Source organism: Cetorhinus maximus, chromosome 32 (genome assembly GCF_964194155.1).
Source record: "Cetorhinus maximus chromosome 32, sCetMax3.hap1.1, whole genome shotgun sequence".
Lineage (NCBI taxonomy): Eukaryota > Metazoa > Chordata > Chondrichthyes > Lamniformes > Cetorhinidae > Cetorhinus > Cetorhinus maximus.
In genome coordinates this window covers 6,572,382-6,598,042 of record NC_135910.1, presented here as the reverse complement: position 1 = coordinate 6,598,042, position 25,661 = coordinate 6,572,382, and the positions used below count along the sequence as shown (strand labels likewise).

The 25,661-nt window shown below is 43.2% G+C and overlaps 1 protein-coding gene across 1 annotated transcript in view; it reads left to right on the top strand.

Moving 5' to 3' along the window:
• LOC144671280 (ryanodine receptor 1-like) overlaps positions 1 to 25,661 on the top strand; it is a 473,493-nt gene that overhangs the window by 33,335 nt on the left and 414,497 nt on the right. The window contains exons 2-3 of the mRNA XM_078533089.1: positions 2,874 to 2,993; positions 19,333 to 19,437. Coding sequence (XP_078389215.1) covers positions 2,874 to 2,993; positions 19,333 to 19,437 — 225 coding nt within the window. The remainder of the gene's footprint in view (positions 1 to 2,873; positions 2,994 to 19,332; positions 19,438 to 25,661) is intronic.

Below are 25,661 nucleotides of genomic sequence, written 5' to 3'. Positions count from 1 at the left end.
CTGTGACACCGGACTCTGTGCTCTACGGGCTGTTCCCAGGGACACACACCGAGACAAACATCAACTGCAGCTGGAGGATCATCAACTCGGTGAAAGAGGCGCTTTGGTCTGCCCGAAACTTGTTGGTCTTCCAGCACAAAGAGTTGTCCCCGACCGATTGTTGCGGACTGGCACAATCCAAAGTCCAGGACTACGTGCTGAGGGACGCACTAAAGCTTGGGGCAGCTGCCGCAAAGGCGCAATGGGGAAGGGTCGCTGTCTAAGACCTTTCTACCACAGCGCACCGAGAGACTGGGAACTGTTTAGAGCCCCTCGGGCTGTACAGATCAAAATGAAAGGCTGTAAATGATTGTAATATTGTTTGTACTGATGCACCTGGTGATACATTTTGTAAAAGTTTAACCTGGATTGTACCCTTGTAATGTTGTTTTTGAAATGGTTTGGAATGTGATTGAAGATATTTTATGAATAAAGTATATTTTTACAAAAAAAAAGTGAAGTCATGAGTACCCATGCACATTCTGAATGAATGCTGGAAGCACCATCTCCTCATAGCACATTGAAAGGTTGATTTGCAATTAGATAACGCCTTTCACGACCTCATGATGTCCCAAAGCGTTTTTTAGCCAATGAAGTACTTTTTGAAGTGTAGTTCCTGTTAAAATATAGGAAACTTGACAATTTTCCTCAGCAAGGCCACACAGACCTACACAATTGACAGAATTTTACGTTACCCGGCGGCGGGTTTGTGGGGTGGGAGTGTGGTGGTTGTAAAATTTCTCGGATGGCTTTTCCACCAGGTTCCTGACCTCTCCACAATTTTACGCTGGGAAGCCTGAAAAGTAATCTTGTTCAGGCCTCGGGTGGGGGTGGTGGGGGTGAGGGTGAGGGGGATGGGAGTGGTGCGCCTCCTCAGCAACCTTTTAACACTTGGTGCCCCTCTCCCCAAAAGAACTGGCCCCCTGCAGGTCCTCTGCCTTCCTCCCATCCCTCCCACCCTCCCCGCTTTACTGGTTTTGGACTCCTGGGACATAGGCTCTGGGGATTGTTTGCAGTCTTAGTCCTGTCCACTGCAGCTCTCATCTGCGCTGGAAACTCATCTGCGCATTCACACCGGGGAGAGGCTGTTCACTCGGTCACCCCACCTGCTGACACACCAGCGAGTTCACACCGGGGAGAGGCCTTTCACCTGCCCTGTGTGTGGGAAGGGATTCAGTGAATCATCCAACCTCGTTGCACACCAGCTAGTTTACACTGGTGAGAGACCGTTCACCTGTGCTATTTGTGGGAAAGGATCCAATCGGTTAATCAACATGCTGCAACACCAGATGGTTCACACTAAAGAGAGGCCATTCACCTGCTCTGTGTGTGGGAAGGGATTCACTCGCTCATTCATTCTGCTGACACACTGATACGTTCACACCGGAGGGAGGCCGTTCACCTGCAACGAGTGTGGGAAAGGTTCACTGAATCATCCCACCTGCTGAGACACCAGCGAGTTCACATCGGGGAGAGGCTGTTCACCTGCTGTTAGTGTGGGAAGAGATTCGCAGTTTTATCCCACCTGCTGAGACACCACCGAGTTCACACCGGGTAGAAAGGTCATACACCCATTCTGAGTGTGGAAAAGGATTCGCTGAGTCATTTGAGCTGCTGAGACACCCTGATTAGAGGGCCGTCACACTAATTAAAGGCCTTTTTGATGCTCTGACTGTGGGTCTCAATTGTATCAACTGAGTTAAGTATATACAGGTGGATGGTTACATCAGCGCATTTAAAGAGGCACTTGTTAACTTAGAGTGGAGTGGAGTCAGGAAGTATATACCCGTAATGTTTCACACTGTGTAAATAAATCTATAGTTTTTGGCACTGCAGGGACTGGGATTACCAGTCAATCAGATTGGCTGGCAGCTCTCTGAGGTGGGACTTCCTCCCGAGCGAGGAGGTTGGAGAATTAAATGGCTGTGGAGCAGGCAGTATTGGTGGACATGTGTTCTCCATCAACTACCCGGATGGTGGGAAGGCAAACCTCACCATCCTAAAAATCCCGGCCAATGTAATAATAACCAAATAATTTGATTTTTAGCAATCTTGATTGAGGGATAAATACTGACCAGGGCACCAGAGAGAACTTGTCCGCTCATCATCATAGTGCCATGAGATCTGTAGCAGCATCTCATTTGTAAGATGGCACTTCTAGCAATGCAACACTTCAATACTGCACTTGAGTGTCAGCTGAGAATTTATGCTGAAGTCCTGGATTGGAATTTAAATCCAAAACATTCTGACTCAGAGGTGAAACAATTCTCAAATTGCAATAGCATTTTAAACCTGAGAGAAATTAAATGCTGTATCGATGAAAAAAGCGCTTAAATATGTATTGCAAAGGAAAAAAATTGTCCACAATCAATGGCAAAGATGCACCAAGGAGGAGTGGCCGTCATTTGCCTACTAGGTTCACATGAAATGCTGGAACTCCGCCAGGAGAGACACAGGGGAGGCAGTGGGAGATGGGAAAGATATAAGCGAGCTGCTGAAACAGATTGATAACGAAAAGGATTGAATAGACCACAATAAGTTGTTATAATCTCCAGAAATTCTTCTTAATTTTAAGATTCTCCTATCATTGCTCCCTTACATTTTCCAAGTTCCAATTGCGGGTTTATTCTCCTAAAATTATTCCCTATATAACTCTCCTAAATGGTCAACCAGAAGAAGAGCAGTCTGAAGAGCCACCTTCAGCTATGTAACTTTACTTGCAAAAAAAGATGGGAAGTTTTTTTAAAATTCAGTTTCATAACTTTAGATAAAACGAATGTGAGGTTCTCGGAATATTGCTGATTTGCTAACAGTCCACTTTTTCTGTCTGATAGGATGATGCAGTGGTTCTTCAGTGCACTACGACCATTGTCAAAGCGCAGATTAAGCTCTGCCTTTCTGTTGAAGGATTTGGAAATCGGCTTTGTTTCCTTGAAGCTACATCAAATGCAAAGGTATTTTTACTCTCTAAAATAAACATATTTGTCCTGAAATTCCCTCCAATGTTTCGAAATAACTGCAGCATAAGAGCAGAGTTGCACTGATGTTTCAGAGGAAATTAACACGTAACTAATTTATCCTGGGCTTATACGACATCACAGTGTCTAAATCTCCTCAATTATTTTTGCTGCTCCAAGTTTTGACTGCCTAAACACCACCTAGCTTATTTCCATAACTCCATCCCCAAGCCAAAGACCAGAAAACAAGTTCCTGCATTTACATGAGTTCTGAATGCATACAAGTCCAAAATTTTAAATGTACTTGGCCCAAAGTCACTATTTATTTCTTGTGTTTTGTAATGGTTTGTGTTTTTCTCTCTTTACCATTTTAACTACATTTTAAACACGTTCTATGGCATCAGAATTTGTTACAGTACATAGAGAAAATCTTGCACAATTGCATTTTCATCATGTAATTAATGTGCATGTACTACAGTTTGGTTTCAAACTTTAATTTTTATGACATCTTTAAGTCCCTCTGTATTTCATTGAAGGTAGATAGCATATGTTCCATGTTTTCCTTGAGCTCTGGTTTGTTTATGCTGATTTCTGCTTGTTTTATATTGATTTTTGTATTCCAGTGTATGGTGAGATTCTCAAGAAATATACATAGAAGTCGCTGTTATAAATATTGGTGTAGAAACCGATGTAAATTTTGGTATAATTTCTATGTAAGTTAGTTCAAGGAAATTCCAACCAGTTGTGATGGTGATTGAAAACTTGGTATAGGATAAGGCAAGTAAAATGCAGGATTGGGTTATTGCTGATCAACTTTGGGTTGATTGGGACTCAGCAATATACTTTTTTTCCACTTTTCAGTCGCTCTCATTTTTTTATGAATGAATATTCATAGTTAATAAACAAAAGGGCAAAAGAAACCTCCAAGAACAGATTTTCATCCCATATATAACAATATTCCATAAATGTTTATCTTGTGCTTTATGAACTTTGGGTTTTTAAGCAATCACACTTTAAATCAAATTGGATTATGTCCCATTAGTTATAGTTGATCACTGGGCAAGTTTATTTCTTACTTACATATGCCTTGTACTTCATTTACATAATTCTCCATGTTATAGAATCATAGAATGGTTATGGCACAGAAGGTCATTCAGCCCATCGTGTCTATGCTGTCTCTCGGAGAACAACTCGGCTAATCGCACTGCCCTGCTCTTTCCCCATAGCTTTGCAAATTTTTCCCCTCGTGCTTATCCAAGTTTCCTTTTGAAAGTCACAATTAAAACTGTCTCTGACACCTTTTCAGGCAGTGCATTCCAGGTCCTAAGCACTTGCTGTTAAAAAACATTTCCCTTAATGCCATTGTTTCTTGCTACTCACCTTAAATTTCGTCCTTTGGTTCTTGGCCCTTCTGCCAATTGGAACATTTTTGGCTCCTTCATGTTTTTGAACAATTCTATCAAATTTCCTCTTAACCTATTCTCTAAGAAGAACAAACCCATCTTCTCCAGTCTAGTCCACAAAGCTGAAGCCTCCTCATCTCTGCATCTATTCTCGTAAACCTTTTCTGAGACAGCTCTCTTCTTTCTGCAGCTGTCTCTGGGCTGGATTTTAAAATGGTTTTGGGAAGGAGGAGGAGTGGCATGCTCGTCGTCTGCCTTCTGCCATTCCATCTTATTGACGGTGGGGAAGGTGGGACATGGCCCGCCTGTCAATAGGTCAATTGAGCCACTTAAGTGGCCAATTAAGAAGGGTTCACATGCAGAGACCACCAGGTAAACCCTGGAGCCCTCACAGCAGGCTTATTGGAGGACCTCTTATTTGACATCTGTTGGCCCACAGAGGGGCCCCCAGCAGCAGTAGCCACCCATATGGCACTGGCCCTGTCTGTCCTCACCAACACTCTTGGACAGGTTCATGCGTGATACCTGACTGGCTCCGGCCCCAGCCCCCACTTGCCTGGTTGTAAGGATGCCAATCATCCATTGTATCCTCCTCTTTCAGGTGCAGCGCCAGCAGTGACTACTGCTACCATTGGCGCTTTTGAGGCTGCTAAGCCGCCAACCCTCTAATTAGCTGGCAGATCTAGGGGGCGTGTGACCATTCTTGGATCCATTAGGAAAAACAAAATAATAGTGTAATGCACTTGAATCATTATGGTAGCTAGGACATTTTCCTACCATGCCCCAAGTTAATCATTAAAATGAGAGTTGCATCATAGAGGAGGTCAGTTCTCCTGCATTCCCAGTACATTCCCATCAGAAAACCTGGGGCAAGTAGCAATTAGCCATCTTGGGTGGAATTTTATGGGTGCGGTGGCATACTGGTCTCCCACCACAACATAACATAAGAACTAAGAGCAGGAGTAGGCAATTCAGCCCCTCAAGCCTGCCCCGCCATTCAATACGATCATGGCTGATCTCATTTTGGCCTCAACTCCAATTTCCTGCCCCCTCCTCATAACCTTTCAACCTGTTACTAATTAAAAATCTGTCTATCGCCTCCTTAAATTTATTCAGCGTCCCGGCATCCACTGCGCTCTGAGGTAGTGAATTCCACAGATTCACGACCCTTTGAGAAAAGTAATTCCTCCTCATCTCTGATTTAAATCTACCACCCCTTAGCCTAAAACTATGGCCTCTCGTTCTAGAATGCCCCACAAGGGGAAACATCCGCTCCACATCTACTTTGTCTATCCCCTTTAGTATCTTATATACCTCAATTAGATCTCCTCTCAACCTGCTAAACTCTAGCGAGTATAGGCCTAAACTGCTCAATCTCTCCTCATAAGACAAGTCCCGCATCTCTGGAATCAATCTAGTGAACCTCCTCTGAACCGCCTCCAATGCAACTACATCCTTCCTCAAGTAAGGGGACCAAAACTGTGCACAATACTCCAGGTGCGGTCTCACCAATACCTTGTACCGTTGCAACAACACTTCCCTATTTTTATACTCTATTCCTTTAGCAATAATGCCAAAATTCCACTTGCCTTCCTTATTACCTGCTGTACCTACATAATAGCCTTCAGCGATTCATGCACCAGGATACCCAGATCTCTCTGCACTGAAGCATTCTGAAGTTTCTCTCCATTTAAATAATAAGTCACCTTTTTATTCTTCCGACCAAAATGGATAACCTCACACTTATCCACGTTAAACTCCATCTGCCAAATTTTGGCCCATTCACCTAACCTGTCCATATCCATTTGTAAATTTCTTATTCCTTCATTGCAACTTACTTTCCCACCTATTTTGTTGTCATCTGCAAATTTAGCTATAGTACCTTCTACCCCTGAATCCAAGTCATTAATATAGATTTTAAATAGTTGGGACCCAAGGACTGAACCCTGTGGCCCCTCAGTAGTTACAACTTGCCATCCAGAAAAAGACCCATTTATCCCAACTCTCTGCTTTCTGTTGATTAGCCAATCTTCTATCCAATCTAATATGTTACCCCTAACTCCGTGTTACCAGCCAATCAGATTGGCTGGCAGCTCTCTGAGGTGGGACTTCCTCCCGAGCGAGGAGGTTGGAGCATTAAATGGCTGTGGAGCAGGCAGTATTGGTGGACATGTGTTCTCCATCAACTACCCGGATGGTGGGAAGGCAAACCTCGCCATCCTATCTTGTGTATTAATCTTTTGTGCGGCACCTTATCAAAGGCCTTCTGGAATTCCAGATATTCTATCTCGACAGGATCCCCATTATTGCGGTCTCCTCTACATTGGAGAGACCAAACGCAAACTGGGCGACCGCTTTGCAGAACACCTGCGGTCTGTCCGCAAGAAAGACCCAAACCTCCCTGTCGCTTGCCATTTTAACACTCCACCCTGTTCTCTTGCCCACATGTCTGTCCTTGGCTTGCTGCATTGTTCCAGTGAAGCCCAACGCAAACTGGAGGAACAGCACCTCATCTTCCGACTAGGCACTTTACAGCCTTCCGGGCTGAATATTGAATTCAACAACTTTAGATCTTAAACTCCCCCTCCCCCCATCCCCACCCCGTTTCTCCCCCCTCCCTTTTTTTTCAATAATTTATATAGATTCTTCTTTTCCCACCTATTTCCATTATTTTTAAATCTAAAACTAAAACGTTGTTAGTCTTTCCACCCCACCCCCACTAGAGCTGTACCTTGAGTGTCCTGTCTTCCATTCTTAATTAGCACTTTTCTTAGACAAATATCACCACCTTCAACACCTCTTTGATCCTTTTGTCTGTGACATCTTTTGATTATCTGCACCTATCACTGCTTGCTTATCTCCACAATCACCACACCCTCAACTTCTCTCTCCCCCCGCCCCCCCACCTTAAACCAGCTTATATTTCACCTTTCTCCTAACTCTGCTTCAGTTCTGCCGAAGGGTCGTGAAGACTCGAAATGTTAACTGATTTCTTCTCCACCGATGCTGCCAGACCTGCTGAGTTTTTCCAGGTAATTCTGTTTTTGTTTTGGATTTCCAGCATCCGCAGTAGCTTTTAGCTTTTTGTTTTTATCCCCATTATCTACTTTGCTTGTCACATCTTCAAAGGACTCTAGCAAATTAGTCAAACACGATTTACTCTTCATAAAACCATGCTGACTCTGATGGATTGCATTTTGACTTTCCAAATGCCCCATTACTATTTGCATAATAATGGATTCCAACAATTTCCCAATGACAGACGTTAAACTAACTGGTCTATAATTTCCTACTTTCTGCCTCTCCCTCTTTTTGAATAAGGGTGTTATATTAGCATTTTTGCAATCCACTGGAACCTTTCCAGAATCCAGGGAATTTTGGAATATTACAGCCAATGCATCCACTATCTCCGCTGCCACTTCCTTTAAGACCCTGGGATGTAGGCCATCAGGTCCTGGGGACTTGTCACCCTTTAATCCCAATAGTTTGCTCAGTACTTTTTCTCTAGTGATGGTGATTGTTCTAAGTTCCTCCTTCTCTATACCCTCTGCACTACCTGTTACTATTGGGGTGGTACTAGTGTCCTCCACTGTGAAAACTGAGGCAAAATATTGATTAAGCATCTCTGCCATTTCTGTGTTCCCCACTATTAACTCCCCAGTCTCATCCTCCAAGGGACTAACATTCACTTTAGCTACTCTCTTTCCTTTTATATATTTGTAGAAGCTTTTGCTATCAGTTTTTACATTTTGCGCTAGTTTTCTTTCATAATTTACCTTTGTTCTTTTTATTTTCTTTTTTTAGTAACCCTTTGTTGATCTTTAGTTTCCCAATCTTCCAGCCTGCCACTGACCTTTGCAATTCGGTATGCCTTAGAATTTTGCCTTTATGTTATCTTTAACTTCCTTGCTTAGCCATGGATGCTTTTCCCCCCTCTTACCACCTTTCTCCCTCTTTGGAGTATATTTTACTTGGGAGGAATTGAATATCTCCTTAAATACCTGCCACTGTTCATCAACAGTCCTACCTTGTAGTCTTCCTAGTCCACTTGGGTTAAATCTGCCCTCATGCCTATGTAATTACCTTTGTTTAACTCCAGAACACTAGTGTGGGACTCAAGTTTCTCGCTCTCAAACTGAACTTGAAATTCTAGCATGCTATAATCACTCTTCCCTAGAGGATCCTTTACTATGAGATCATTAATTAATCCCATCTCATTACACAAAACCAAATCCAGAATAGTCTGCTCCCTGGTTGGTTCCACAACATATTACTCCAAGAAACAATCCCTAATACACTCTATGAACCCTCCCTTGAGGCTACCCTTGCTAATTTGAATAGTCCGGTCTATATGCATATTAAAATCACCCATGGTTATTGTCATGCCTTTCTTATATGCTCCCAGTATTTCCTGGTTTATACTGTGCCCTACTGCTGAATTACTGTTTTGGGACCTATAGATTACTCCCACCAGGGACTTCTTTCCCTTGCTATTTCTTGTGTCTACCCAGGCTGACTCGATGTCTTGCTCTCCAGTGCCTATGTCATTCCTCACTATAGCACTGATCTCTTCCTTTACTAACGAAGCTACACCACCTCCTTTTCCTTCCTGTCTATCCTTCCGAAACACTGAGTACCCTTGGATATTCAACTCCCAAACCTGTTCTCCTTGTAACCACATCTCAGTAATCGCCACCAAATCATACCTATTTATCTCTATTTGCGCTGTTAACTCATTAGTTTTATTCTGAACGCCACGCGCATTCAGATACAAAGCCTTTAAGCATGCCCTATTGTCAATTTTCCCCACTCTTATATGATTCTTTGGTGCAATATGGTGTTCACACACTCTGTCCCTTCCTTTCACTTTTTGGTAACTATCAGCCTCGTCACTAATCTGCACTCTTACCCTCTCCTTAAACTTTGATATTTTATACTTCCATGCAACTGAACATTCCCCCCCCCGAATCCGTCCGAACGGAATAGCTCCCTTTCCCCAGTGCTGATGCCAATGTCCCATGAATTCGAACCCATTTCTCCCACACCAATCTTTGAGCCACGCATTTACCTCTTTAACCTTATTGATCCTGTGCCAATTAGCTCGTGGCTCAGGTAGTAATCTGGAGATTATTACCTTTTTGGTTCTGTTTTTTAATTTAGCCCCTAGCTGCTCATATTCCCTCAGCAGAACCTCTTTCCTTGTTCTACCTATATTGTTGGTACCTACGTGGACCACGATAACTGGATCTTTCCCCTCCCACTCCAAGTTCCTCTGCAGCCCAGATGAGATATCCTTAACCTTGGCGCCAGGTAGGCAACACAGCCTTCGGGACTTTTGATCCTGGCTACAGAGAACAGTATCTATTCCCCTAACTGTACTATCCCCGATTACAACTACATTTCTCTTTTGTTCCCCCCACTTGAATGGCTCCCTGTACCACGGTGCTATGCTCAATTTGCTCATCCTCCCTACAGTCCCTGCTCTTGTTCACACAGGGAGCAAGAATTTCAAACCTGTTGGATAAGGGCAAGGGCTGAGGCTCCTGCAGTGCAAATTCCTGGATCCCTCTACCTGCCTCACTCATAGTCACACCCTCCTGTCCCTGACTGTGCTAACATGCTAGGGGCGGCCTAAACAACCTCATAGTGGGACTTCTGCTCCTCAATGGGAGGAAGTCCGCTCTTGAGACTGGCAGCTCCAGCAGCCCCAGTCAGTTGTGGGTGCCCGCCCATGTAAAATGGTGGCTCGCCCCCAATCGGGAGCGCTGATCGGGAACGCGCCCGCTTGCACCCGATCCCACTCAACCCCTTCGACGGGGGGAAAATGCTACCCTATGACTCATCCAGGCAATGAGGAGGATTCCATCACACCCCTGACTTGTGTCTTAGATAATGGACACACTCTGGGGACTCAGGAAATGAGTTACTCCTGCAGAATTCCTAGCCTCTGACCTGCTCTTGTAGCCAGAATATTAGTGGGCGGAATTTTATGTCCCCATCGTGGCGGGCCCTTAAAATGCAGCGAGCCATTCAAAAGTTGATTGACTTCAGCGGGACTGTAAAATCCTGCCAATTCCACTCTGTGACTGGTCCAGTTACATTTCTAGCCAGTGATGGCCTCTCAGATTTTAATGTTGATGAATTTAGTGATGGTGATGCCATTGAATGTCAATGAGATGTGGTTAGATTTTCACTTTTGGAAATGGTCATTTCCTGGCACTTGAGTGGCATGTCATTGTTACTTGTCATTGCTTGAATGTTGTCCACATCTTGCTGCATGCAGGCAGCAAATGATTCCTTATCTGAGGAGTTGCAAATGTTCACCTCTTGAATTTGGCTCTTTTGCCCATGTTGGAACCAAGGTTTGGAAGTCTGGAGCTGAGTGGTCCTGGTGGAACCCAAACTGAGCATTGATGAGCAGGTTATTGGTGAGTAGGTGCTGATTGGTAGCAGTGCCGGTGACACCTTTCATCGCTTGGCTGATGATTGAGAGCAGACTGATGGGATGATAATTGGCTTGGATTTGTCCTGCTTTTTGTTGGCAGGACACACCTGGGCAATTTTCCATATTGTCGGGTAGATGCATGTGCAGTAGCTGCACTGGGACAGCTTAGCTAGGGGGTGTGCTGATTCTGAGTATTAGTTTTCAGCGGTACAGCCAGGATGCTTTTGGGGCCCATAGCTGTAGCTCTATCCAGTACACTCAGCTGTTTCTTGATCTGACATGGAGTGAATCAAATGAGCTAAAGACTGGCATCTGTGATGCAGGGAATGTCAGGAAGATTCAGGAGGAGGCCAAGATGGATTTTCAGCGTGGCACTTCTGGTTGAAGTTGGTTGAAAATGCTTGTTTCACACTTGTGCTGAGCTTCACCATCATTGAGGATAGGAGTGCTCATGGAGCAGCCTTCCCCTGTTTGTTATTTCATTGCCCACCACCATTCTTCACTGGATGTGGAAAGACTGCAGAGCGTTGATTTGATCCATTAGTTGTAAGCAGAGTGACCAATCGTCCTGGATTTTCCGGGACTGCCCCAGAATTTGCCCCCCCGCCATCTCATGTCCACGGTGTGGGCTTCCAGGGCCAACATTTGTCCCAGATTTCTGTCTTGTTATCACTGTCCGACCATGTTGGTGTCTGTGCATGTGCACTGTGCTGCTATGTGGCTCAGTCCAGAACCGGCACAGTGCATGTGGCCAACACAGCCATGAGGGAACAGCACTGGCTGGCACCACTCTCCTCCTGGCTTCCACAGGATGGGATTGGAGGAGTCTGGGAAGGGGATGGGGGAAGTGGGGGGGTGGGTGGTGGAGTCAGAGCGGAATCTGGGCCGCCAGACCTGACTCGGGGCGGATGGTTCTCGGAATTCGGGTTCAGTGACGGCCCTCCTAGGCCTGAGTCAGAGGACGGGGCTCAGGTCCAGTATAGGCCCAGGAGGTGTCTGGCAGGCCTGAGGGGGAGGGGAATGGAGGGGTCTGGGGAGACCCAAGTGGGAGGGGAGGGTCCAGGGGGGTGTGGGTGCTTCTTTGGTCTCATCAACAACCCTAACACACCTCCACCCCCCCACTCCTCAGGTCTCTTCAGCACCCATCCCCTGCCCTTCTGCTCAGGCCTCCCACCCTGGCCCCTTCGGTAAAGTGCCCCTTATTCCCACCCCCAGAGTTGGTGACTGGTTGTGAGATTGTTTTATCTCTGTCTGAAACATGAGCATCGATCCATATACCTCGGTTATATTCTTTATGTATGAATTTCAGAATGGGGGATTGTTCCACTCCATGTTCACTCCATTAATGGGTGTGGGTTGTAATTTCAAAAACAAGAGTGTCTTTTCATTTAGTTACGTGTTAAGTTCATAGGGATATTATTGCTGAGACTGGGTTTAACTGCACAGTAAACCTAATATAAAGAATTTCCTATTAATAAGAATATTATATCCCATTCCAGTTTGTTCCTAAACATTTGTAGCCATTTTGATACCACTAATAAAGCTATTCCTGAAGGTTTTTATTTCTTAAGTGCATCCTAGGACGTACGAAGATTGAATGTGTGTTATTTTTATATTTAATCATTAAAATGGGTCAAATTATCCAAAGATTGGTCTTCTAAAGCAATTACTTTTGGGATAGTATTTTCTCATCTAAATTCTATTAATCGGAACTTAAAAACAAGTAGTCAGTCATGAGAGCTTTCTTTGTAGAACGAGAGCTGAATTATAGATTTATGTATCTGCAGCACCTGTAATTAGGATTGTTATTTTCCAGAGATAAAAATGAACTAAGTTTTCAGATTTGTCTGGCTGAATGTGGGACACTCATTACTGAAAAGTGGAACAAAAGAAGAAAATTCATAGCAATCTATAGAAAGCCACTAGCATAATGTCGGTTTTCCCAAAGGACTCGTAGATGTGGACTACTTAACTCCTTGTACTTCTAAAGAGCTTAAGAACATAGGAAATAGGAGCATGGTAGGCCAGATAATCTCTCATGTTGACTTTGCCATGCAATAAGATCGTGGCTGAACTCCTACACCAACCCCACTTTCTCACCCCATTTTTTTCAATTCCCTCAATTCCCTTTGTGCCCAAAAATCTATTGATCTCAGTCTTGAATATGTTCTCCAACTGAACTTCAGTCTCCCTCAGGAGTGAATTCTAAAGTTTCACAACCCTTTGAGCGAAGAAATTTATCCTCATCTCAGCTGTAAATGGCAGGCTCCTTATCCTGAGACAAAGATCAGTAAAACTTTGGGTGTGACTGGAGAAGGATGGAGGGTTAATCAGGATGGGTTGGTGGGGTCCTCCAGGAAGGAAGGGAAAGCGGGTGGAAAAAGGGGAGAAGAAGGGAGGGGGGTATTGATTATGTAAGGAACATATCTTTTTATTTCTGTTGGACTGTTGTAAAAAACATATCTTTTTATTTTCTGTTGGACTGTGGTAATATTACAGTGGCTGCAGTTGAAGAACATGTTCACTGGAACAGGATGAGAGGTATATAAAATGTTGCAGCCCTGGAACAAGAGTGTGCCATGAAAGACAGGATGGTGCCAGAAAGGAGTCCTGGACCAAGAGAGCTGCCTGACAACAGCATTTTAATAGGCTCCTGACCAGATGACCAGGGTTTTGTGAGAGCAGTGTGCAGAATAGCTCATAGCCTGAAAGGAACAAGACCTAAAACCTCTTTTTCCTGTATGTGGAAGATTCTAGTAATTCCACAATAATAGCTAGCTGTTTTTTTCTCTCCTTCATATTTCTATAACCTGCACTCTCTCTGAAAACCCCTGTAAAGAGGAAAAAGGGAAAACCACGGTTTGAGCACAGTGAACTACAGACTGAAAGTTCTGGAAGACCACCTCTTGTCATCAACAAGAAGTTTGTGTGTGTGGATTTAAGAAGGGGATAGCTTTTAAGTTATAGTGTTCGAAGTTAGCAGTTCATATTTCTTTCTTTTGCCACTGGTTAAAGACAATTTGTTCAATAAACAGTTATTTACTTATTAAGTTTACAAGCTCGTAGTCTATTAACCTAAATTAAACAATTGGGTAGAATTGGGACAATCTGGTGGTTTGGTTAAACTTCTCAATTTGTCACGGCTTGGGAAACATTGGGGCTTGATATTACAGCGCACTATCCCCAGTGAGTCATGACAATTAGAGGAGGGAGAAGGTTGTTGATCAGACAGTCTATCGATCTTGTGGTGGTGGGGGAGGTTGTATCAGAAGCTTAGAGGGTATTGGTGGGGGGGGAAGCAGGGACATGGAGGTGATGCGGGATGGTGGAACAGAGGCCTCAGCGGGGAGGTGGAGGCAGGTTGGTGAGGAAGGGTGCACAATCACACAGGCATCTCAGGCTGGATCCAGGTGAGAAATGTACAGGCACGTTTCCTCAATCCAACAGTTCTTTGCCTCAATGAAGCTACCAGGTTCTCTTGCCCTCAGGAAATCTGTCTGACACAATTAAAGTTTTAAACCTGAATGAAAATAAGGCTCGCTGCTTCATTATCTTACTTGAAGTTCCAAGTTGCCTCTTTGGAGGGGTTTGGCTGCCTGCCCTATTTCAGCTTCATTTAAAGCCTGAAATGGGTGCATTGGAGACAGGTTTGTGTCGGGAAACATATTTTTCAGACTTAAACCCCCGGCATCCAACTCCAATCTGGCTGTTTTTTTTTTGGTTCAAATTCAGTCCTATGCCCCTAGTTCTAGACTTTCCAGTGTGGGGAAACAGCCTCTACAGCTGTACCCTGTCAACTAGCCCTCCAAGAATTTTATAGGTTTCCATGAGATCACCTTACCTGTTTTCCTAAGTCTCTCCTTATGTAAAGACCTTTTATTCCAAGAATCAAGCTAGTGAACCTTCATTGCAGCCCCACTGAGGCAAGTATATCCTTATTTCAGGAGACTAAAACCATACATCTACTCCAGGCTTTGTCTCACCAAAGCTCTGTATAATTGCAGCTATTCTTCCTTTATTCTTGTGCTGCAATCCTCTTGCAATAAAGGCTGATATACCATTTGCCTTTCCAGCTGCTTGCTATATCTGCATTTTAACTTTCAACAATGACAAAAAATTATATTTATATAGTGCCTTTAATGTAATGAAATCTCCCAAGGAATTTTATAAAACAAAGAATGACACAGAGCCCATATAAGGAGATATTAGGTGAGATGTTAAAACCTTGATCAAAGAGGTAGATTTTAAAAAGTGTCTTTAAAGGAGGAAAGCAAGATTGAGAGGGTATTGCAGAGTTTGGGGCTTGTGATTCATGTACAAGAATTTCCAAATCCCTTTAAGTACCTAGGCCGAGATTTTCCAGTCTTGCCTGCCTGTGGCGGACATTGTTGCAAGAGGGATGGAAAATTTGACGGACTAGTCAAAGGTCAGTTGACTTTGGGCGGGAATTTCTGGTCCCACAGCGGGTGGGACCGGAAAATCCCAGCTCTGCATTCACTATCCACTCGTCTTTTAAAATATATTTTGCTTTTCCATTCTTCCTACCAAAATGGATAATTTCACACTTCTGCGCATTATACTCCTTTTACCATCTTCTTAGAGACAGTCACTTAACCAGTCTATATCCCTTTGCAATCTCTTTACATCCTCCTCACAGCTTACTTTCCCACCTAACTTTGCACTGTCAGCAAATGTGAATATATTACTCAGACCCCTCAAATTCATTGACATAGATTGTAAATGGTTAAGAACCACACACTGAAGTTTACCGCAGTTATTTACATCATGCCATCATGAAAATATGAAAATGATCTTTTTACTCCTACTGTTTTCTCTCCATTAACCAACCTCAGTCTGTGCTAATGTATTATCCCCTTAATCCCATGAGCTCTGATTTTGTGTGGCACATTATTGAATGCCAATTCTGAAAATCTGAATATACATCCTCCTTCATCTACCCTGCTAGTTACATCTCAAAAACTCAAATATGCTTGTGAAATATGATTTCCCTTTCATAAAACCATGTTGACTCTGTCTCCTTAACTTACGTTTAAGTCAGTCAGCTTATAAAACTGTTTATTAAGTGGGATAGAGAAAAAATACTAATTACTGGAAGTGCCTCAAAGGTCAAGAAATTGCTAAACGTATTTACCTTTTCTCTTTTTTTAATGAGCAGGCATTTTACAACATTTTATTGAACGACAATGTTCCATGTGTTGATTTGGAAAATGAGGGAATCAAAATGATTTCCAATTAGAGAATGTGGGATTTATTATGGCTTTTGAGGTCCTTGGTGCAAGGCTGAAGGGAATTTTCTGACTTTTCAGCAAGGTGGTTCCAGAACACTTTAATTTTGGCTGTTCACACCTATTACAAAATGAATGTACTGATTTACTCTGACAAAGAATGTACTGATGACCTACTTGCTACCGATATGTTCCCTGTGGCAGACTGGAAGGAATAAAAATGTCATGGGCAGTAGTGACTGACAATCCCAGATAAACCATATAGCTCTTGGTTCAACATACAGTGAATGCTGTTGCAACAGACTGCGTAGGTTAGAGACAGCCTGCCTGATGATGTGCAGCCTCCACCTCTGTCAATTAGGAAGTTTAACCTGGTAGTCTCCCCTTGTGTCACCAGTAAAATGCTGGTGGGAGCAGGAGGTGGCCCTTTATTAGGCACATAATTGCCGTGGTTGGCTGCTGCTCCGCTAAGGTTCCCATCATTGGTAATATGCTGAGGTGGCGAGAAGACATCAGCCTTTAATTCCATTGAAGTTATGCCATAGAAGATCCGTTACAATCTGTTTATCGTAGCATGCAACTCCTGCCCATCATACTTGAACGCTATATGCTATAATTTACTTCATATATGCTTATTGTTGCTGTTACAGTTTCTGCCATTTAGATAAGAGATCATAAATTGAAAACTGTATTGGCCAGCTGGATTTATAGTCATGGCCATTTATGGCATGGATGGGGGCCATTTGGCCCATCAAATCCATACTGGCTCCCTGTGGAGCAACTTAGTCAATCCCACTCCCTCACTTGACCCCCTTAGCCCTGCAAGATAATTTACCTTCAAGTACCCATCCAATTTCCTTTAGAAATCATGGATTGTTTTCACTTCCACCACCCTGGTGGGCAGTGAGTTCAGGTCATTGCCACTCACTGCATAAAATAAGTTCTTCCTCACATCCCCTGCACCTCTTGCCCAAAATCTTAAATCTGTGCCCCCTATTCTTTATACCTTCAGCTAATGGGAAGAGCTTTTCCTTTTCTACCTTATCTAAGCCTGTCATAATCTTGTACACCTCTATCAAATTTCCCCTCAATCTCCTTTGCTTCAAGGAGAACAATCTCTGCCTTTTCAACCTAAAATCTCCCATTCCTGGAACCATTCTGGTAAATCTCCTTTGCACTTTCTCAAGGACCTTCACATCTTTCCTAAAATGTGGTGATATTATGACACAGCCAATGGTAAAGGCTGATTTGTTCAAATCCCAGAGGGAAACTTGAAACAACTGTCATAACTTATTTTTGCATTTTTTATGTTTTGAGATGCAGGCTTTGAATTCAGTTGTAATAAGACCACTGAGTCTCGAGGTTTTTTTTTATAAAACTATATTAAACATTTATTAATATGAAGATTGTAAGCATATACATATGTCTACAAAATTGTTACTATAATAGCTACAAAATCCCCTAATTGATCTGACTCTCATTTACACCCCCATTAAGGCCACAGCAAATCTCATAGATTTAAAATAAACCCTGGCAAAGCACAACCCGGACAGTCGCATTCAAAATGAGTTTCTTTCAGCTCTGGCTCCTGGCAGACAGCAGCCTGAGGCTCACAGGCTGGAGACTTCTCACACTTGTTGGATCTTAAAATGCCTCAACCTTACACACAATCTCCTTTCTCCTTTATACATATCTTTCTCTTGAATGTAAATTTTCCATTATATTACTAGGCTTTTAACTTTACCTCTTCTAACAATAACATCTGTTCATCCCACCAATTTTATTAGTAAACTGAAAAAAAAATAAACACATTGCTTGGCGTCTTCTAGCTAAGTGTAAGATTTCACCTGCAGCCTTGAATGGTTTCTTTTAACAAATGCAAATTTACACTTTACCCTCTTCCTTCCTTACATTCACCTAATCACCATCTCAAAACTGCTATATATCAAAGCACCCAGACTAGCTGGTTTTAATCCAATTAAGACACACGCAGACCCACACATAGACACAGACCCCACTAGAACTTTATTTTAAAATAATTTCCAATAACATTATCATATCTTGACAGGTGATCAGAACTGGATGCAATACTCTAGTTGTGGCTTAACCATAGCTTTATAAAGGTTCAGCACAATATACCTGCTCTTGTACTCAGTGCCTTTATTTATGAAGCCCAAGGTCCCACATGCTTTGCTGACCACTCTCTCAATATGCCCTGTCACCTTCAAAGATCGATGCACGTGCACTCCCAGGTCCCTCTGTTCCTGCACACTCTTTAGAATTGTTCCAATAAGCCTATATTGCCTCTCCCTATCCCTTCTACCAAAATGCATCACCTCAAACTTCTCTGTATTACCTTCCACCAGTCACTTGACTGCCCATTCTGCTAGCCTGTCTGTGTCCTGTTGCAAGCAATACATGTCATCTGTTTGCTACATTTTGGCAAATTTTTAAATTTTACTCCGTATCCCAAGATCTAAGTGATTTATATATAGCAAAAAGACCAGTGGTCCTAGCACTGACCCTTGGGGAACACCATTGTCCCCCGGTCTGAAAAACAACTCTTTACCACGACTTGCTGCTTTCTGTCATTAAGCCAATTTTTTTTATCCAGCTGATCTAATACCATCAATACTGGCATTGCACTGGCATTAATGCTTCATCCTTATCTGCATATATATAAATCCTGTTAATGTAGCTGATCATCCAACATTAATTTTCTAAGCAACTTGTATCCATTTTGAAAACTATAGTCAAGAGTTTCTAAGTAAGTTTATTGTTGCTATCGTATGCCTGTGATCCAGGATTTAGATTGCCATGTGTGAAGAAATGAAGATTGTGTGTTTCAAATATTTTGAAACTACTCTTACATTTTGCATATTTCATACAAGTGACTGGAGTGAAAGATCCATACTTACAAGAGCTTTTCTTTAGAGCATGCTGTCAAAAGCGTTGTCAGAAAACTATACAGACAAAAAATAATTTTCTCACAATTCCGGTCATATTCCAATTTGAGAAGATTGAACTATGGATGATTTTCTAAAGTACAAAAGCAGTTATAGAGCAAGTGACCTTTAGATATCAAATTACTTAGCTTGTCAGTTTCTTTCATGGCATTTTTAATATTGTAACTCTAATCTATTGGTAAATAGATTTAAGCAGTTTGATGGACATGGAAATGGATCTCTCCGTTAAGCTGTGTAAAGTACAGCAATAAACCTGTATTTCCTTTCTATTTGCAGAATGTTCCTCCAGACCTTGCAATTTGCAGCTTTGTGTTGGAGCAGTCGCTCTCTGTGCGAGCCCTGCAGGAGATGTTGGCTAACACTGTTGAAAAGGGGAATGAGGTAAGTCTGCAGACTAACTTGTTGAATGGGATATGATACATTTATTGTTAAATATTTTAACTAGATAACCAATACGTATGAAAAATATCTTGCTTTGAATCCAAATTTGTCTTGAAGTTATTAAACAGTTTGTTTATTATAGATTATAGAAGTTAGTTATGAGATTATCTATAGTAATATGAAAATGAACATTAAAATTTGATAATTACATAATTGTAGTTGAGAGATAAAGTGCATAAGCTTGGTGCTCTATAGTTGACAATATTGATTGTGAGTTTTATGAACAGTTAAAACTTGCATTCAGTAGGTATTATTTAGATAAAATAAATCTGTTTAATAATTTACTTACCATACCAATTATGGCTTTTACCTTAAATTAATTCTCTGGTGTAGTGGCAGTATTTCAATAATATATGTCCACTGATACTGTGTGCTCAGTTAGTTGGAAAGATAAAGTATTTATAAATGGATTTGTTGATAGAATTAATGATAGATGGGATATCTGATGCCAACGTGGTCTCAGAATTGGTGAAATTTAACTCAAATTTAATGTTGGATGTTCAATCTAGCAATAAATCTCATACTTTATTATGAAATTCTTATTAAACAGTCTTCCTGGATGTAAAGCTTAGAAATATCTAAATGCATAGCCTGCTGAAGTAAAACAACTTGATTATATCTCTATGCCTGTTGGGGGTATAAGACTACATTCACCTTGGGTCTTATGTGTCCATCATTTATGTAACACTGGTCATCTTTACTTAAAATGTGTGTGGAAAGAGCATGCCTGCAACCTAATAAAATGTTCATATTTTCTTGGAAACATTTTATTATTAATTCTATTATTTTCCTATAATGTTGAAATATTTTTGAAATATTTTGACCTGTATATGTGTTCAAATAGGATGAAATAATAGATTTACTGTAGTTACTTGCAGATTTTGTTTGAGTGTTTATTATAGCTACAATTTATTAATTCACTATTTGTTAATCTAACAGCCTTATATTCCAGCACCCAATGGGCAGGTGGGGATTTGGCAGGGTGGGGGCGAAGGGATGGGGAGGTGGTGTGTGGTGGGAATCCTTGAGCCAAGTTACAAATCTTGGTGATAAATCAAATGTATTGAATTGCTACTTTGCTATCTTAGTAACACACATTCAGATTAGTGTCTGCTGATTACTAACCTTCAATTAAATTCCAATTCTAACATTATGAACTCCACGTGTATAACAGAAAAAAATGTATACTGGAAAAGGCAAATTACCAGGAAATATATGGGAGAGTGAGCTATGGGCGAGGACTATTTTGAGGTTGGTGAAATGCATGTGAAATATTCAACAGTAACTGGTCCTCCATGTATTTAGTAGAAACTGGGTTGGAGTGGGGGGGTGGTGGTGGGCTGGAGAAGATATTTAATATATTTGTTTAATCAATGCTGATGTCACGAGTGAGTGCTTCCAGTATGCCAGTTCATTAAAATAATAAATTTAACTCTCGTATCTTCTATAATGTGCTAGTGCTAATGATGCAATGAGTCTTTCAAGGTCCATGGTTTCCTGTTACAGATGAAACCATAAATGAAGCACATCAAAGGTTCCTTAACTCATAACTTTCTCATTATAAGCTATTTTTATGTAGTGTTCTTATCTGAAACTACTAATGCCACCTCAAAGGGCTAGAAGAAATAATGGCAATTTTTGTTACTCTCTAATCTCCACACAATGTAGGATTATAGTCTGGTTTAACAGGTGGTAGAGAAACCATATGCTGAGCACACATATGAAAAAGGCATCATGATATCGTGGACGAGTGGATCTGGATATACCTCCTATTGCTGCGTCATGGTAGCTAGTTTTTATCAAGCTAAATGTTCTTTGCTGTTTGTGTCAGACTTCTAGCCTGCTGTTGTACTCAGTACCTCTATTTATGAATCCCAATATCTCACATGCTTTGCTAATCACTCCCAATATGTCCAGCCACCGTCAAGGATCTATGCGCATGCACTCTCAGGTCTCTCTGTCCTTCTACACTCTAGAAATGTTCCATCAAGTCTATGTTTCTTCTCCATATCTCTTCTGCCAAAATGCACTGCCTCACACTTCTCTTAGTATTAAATTCCATCAGCCGCTTGTCTGCCCATTCTGCTAGTTTATCACTGTCACTCTTCAAGTTTGGTATCATCAGCAAATTTTGAAATCTTACTCTGTATTCCAACATCAGAGCCATTTTTATATATAAAAAAACAATGGTCCTAGCACTGACCCTTAAGGATCACCAGTCCGAAAAATAACCATTTGCCGAAACTCGCTGTTTTCTGCCCTTAAGCCAATTTTTAATCTAAGCTGACACTGACCCTCCTATACTATGAGCCACAGTTTTGTTAACCAACCTTTTATGTAGTACTTGGACATAAACTTTAAGATCCATATAGACAACTTCCATTGCATTCCATTCTGTTATTTCGTCAAGAAAATCGATTAGTTTAGTTAATTGGTGCCTTTTACAAATCCATACTGGCTCTCTTCAATAAGTCAAACCACTCCAAGTGTCTTTTGATTTTTTTTTGTCCCTGATTTTGTTTGTAAAACTTTACCCACCACTGGTGTGAAAGTGTACTGTAGTTGCTAGGACTGTCCTTACACCTTTTCTTGAATAAGGGCGTTATATTTGCTACTCTCCACTCTTCTGGCACCGCCCACCGGCTCTGCTATCTAGGGAAGGTTGCAAGATTATGGCAAGCCATTCTGCTATCTCCACCCCCATTTCCTTTGGCAACCTGGGATACAAGCCATCTGGACCAGACGTCTTAACCATTTTAAGCATAGCCAACTTTTCCAGTACCCCATACCTCTCAATTTCCACCCCATTTATTACCTCTAACATCTCTGCTTCTACCAAAATTTGGTCAACTTCCTCGTCCTTAATGAACACAGATACAAAGTACTCGTTAATTACTCTAGCCTTGCTCTGCGCCTTGTCGGCTGTGGCTCAGTTCATAGCACCCTCGCCTTTGAATCAGAGGGTTGTGGGTTCATGTCCCACTCCCGGAAACCAAGAACTGTGATTGTACTCGAAGAAGTTGCAATCTGTGACTGTTGATAACTCGAAAGAATTTTAAGCATATTTCACCCCCTTTGTCCCTAATAGGACCTATTCCACTTCCTACTACCTGCTTACTATTCACATGCAGTACAAGATTTTGGTTTTCCTTTTTATGTTGGATGCCATTCTATTCCCATATTCTCTCTTTGCCAGTCTTACTTTCCTCTTCACTTTCTCTCTTAACCTATGTCTTTGACCTGCTTCTTGCCTGTAGAATTCATCTAATATGCGACATACTGCCCCTCTTTTTTTTATTCTATCTCCCTTGTCACCTAAGGAGCTCTAGATTTGGTTCCCTTATCTTCCGCCCTTGTTGGAAGAATGTATCTAGCTTATACATGAAGCATCTCCTTCTTAAAGATCACCCATTGCAGTGCTAGAACTGCTCTTCAAAGTTCAACCCCTAGGCTGGAATTTTCCACTTCTGTTGAATTCGGTGGGAGGAGCAGAAATCAGTTTCACGCTGGCATGAAATCACAATGGGATCATCCGATGGTGTCCGCTATGGCGGCGATGGTGTCCGCTATGGCGGCGATGGTGTCCGCTATGGCGGATCGTGAATCCCACTGGAGGCCGGCATGAACCAGATTTGCATCCCGCTAATTGGATGCAAAGTAAGGCCCAACCAGAATCGTTCCACCCGCACCCGATTTACCATTAGAACACCTCTGGATAAACGTGACGTTCAGAAGTCGGGACTTATCTTTGGGGCCTTGATCAGTTCACGACACTCAAGGAGAAGAACATGCTGGAGGCCTACAGCTACCGGACCCTGGAAGAACACATGCATCGCATGGTGGGTGGATCCTCATCCGCGAAGCAGCTCTCGGAGGATGTGGGGGTGGGGGGAAAGGAAGGACTAGGCATGAGTGGGAGAGGAGGGTGTACTGGGGGGGAGGGGGCAGGGTGGAATGTCCAGGTGAACGTGCAAGGGAGGGGTCTGTGGAGTCAATGACTGCCTGTTGGAGAGTGAACCCAGGGTGGGCGTGGCAGGATGGGTTGGTTAGAGTAACAGGGGGCTGGTAGGGTGGGAGAGTGAGGTGCGACAGTATCGGCAGAAGGGGCGATGAGGGTGATTGGTGGGGATGCAGAGGTTAAACATGGACATGGTAAGTGGGAAGGAGGAGGTTGGGGAGGTCAATATGGAGGGGGTGGAATTTTCAGGAAGGTAGGGAATGTGCACGTTCACCGGATATCCTGGAATGACAAGGGTTTGGGCTGTCAGTTTACGGTGAGGAAGTCGAAGGTTATGCTGGGGGGCGTGGTCAGTGGTTATGGGAGAAAGCACATGGGTGACTGCTGGAGGGGAAAGGATGGGAGAGCTCATGAGGAATTTGACCGTTACCATCTTTACGAAATCGAAAATGAGCGGAGTCTCGTGTTGGACGGGCACAGGTGCTGCATGGGAGGGTAATGAGTGGGTGGGCGGAGATGCAGGTCAGCCCAGATAGACAACTGAAAGGGGATCCCAGCTGGCAACATCGAAAATGTTCAGGACAGTGAGATGAGAATGATGGATGAAGGCTCCATGTGAGTGGGAGAATATTTGCATGAGGCTCCAAAAGGCCCTGCCACATATACTTCTCCCTCTTGAATCACTCGTAATCCGGCTATGTGCAGCTGAACTGATAGTTGGGGGGGGGGGGTGGTGCAGGGGAACCCCCACAAAACCTGTAAATGAAGCTGAAAGACATCATTACACATTATTCAGTGAAAGTGAATATATTTTCAGATTATAAAGTGACAAAATGTGTTCACACTTGCAACCACTCATGATTAGAATTTCTTAACTTTTCTAGGCCTATCATTTGATCTAGGTGCTGCATTAACATGCACAGCACAGGTAGAAACAGCCTGTGCAATGGTTGCCTCTGATGAATTTGGCGTGCATCCTCTGGAGAGCTGTGGCCTTGAGGGTCCTGGCTTGCTTTGGCTGTCATCCTGTGGGCCAGCTGCTCCTTCTGCAGTGACAGAAGACGATGTTGAGGGAGTCACAGGCAAAGGGGACTCGGAGCGAGTGGACAGCCTCTGAGATTCCTGAGTGGATGACCCAGGGGTGACCAGCTGCCGGTCCTCCTCCCTTCGGGTGCCCGAGGGCCCCAGCCTGACTCCCTGAGGGGAAGGAGCACCTGGAGAGACGTTGAGATGCGCCATTTCCCCCTCAATTGCCTCTGTAGGAATTCACCCATAGCTACTGCAATGGAGTGCAGGTCTGCGCGCATCTCCGTGATCTGCTGGACCAGGGTCTCCATGGCATCTGCCATCCTTCCCATGGAGATCTCCATATGTGCACATGTGGGCACCACTTCATCAGAGAGCAGGCAGACGCACTCCTCCAACTCACGTGCCACTCTGTTGAAGGCTTCCAACAGCTCTGTATGATGTTCCCCGACTTCTGCTAACATTCCATGATGAGTTGGAGGGCTGAATCCAGAGACTCGTCATCTGACTCGGACCTCACAGATGCCTCTTCCCCAGCAGTCCTCTGAGTGCCAGGGAGCTTGGCTGAATCTGCTTCCTCCTGCTGCGGACACGTGTCCATGCGGTGACCACCAGGTTGTCAACCTGAGCCTGCTGTCGATCTAGGTCCCACTGAGGTGTGTGTCTCTGTGTTGGTGGAGGGTGTGAGTAGCATTGTAACAGGTCTCCAGGCTGCTTAATTTCAGCTCTTGAATGGGGGAGGTGTCCTCTTGGCTGGGTGTGAGGACCTGGATGGACCTCAGGGACTGGCTGGCTGAGAGTGTTGGTCGCTCGGCAGAGCTCCCTTTTGACCAAAGTTGAGATGATTAGTGCATGGCAACAGTCAAAAACAGGGGAGAGAGAGCACAACCACAGTTGCATTAAGAGAGGGATGGTGTGGTGCAGGATGCTCACATGGGTGTCCGCTGCCAGTCGTTGCAGGCATGGTCCATGTCCTCACCGGTCAGCACGATAGCACACTTCTCAAAGTGAGTGAGGGGCCTAATGTGGGCTACTCCACCCGTGGCCTGGGACCTCTCCCTCCTGTTGTGAGCCAGCTTCTCCTGCATGAAAACAGATGCAGAGACTATGAGCAGGACGCATGCCATGGTAGATAAGGATGCGTGGAATGTTTGTGTGTTGAGTGGAGCCATGAACGGGA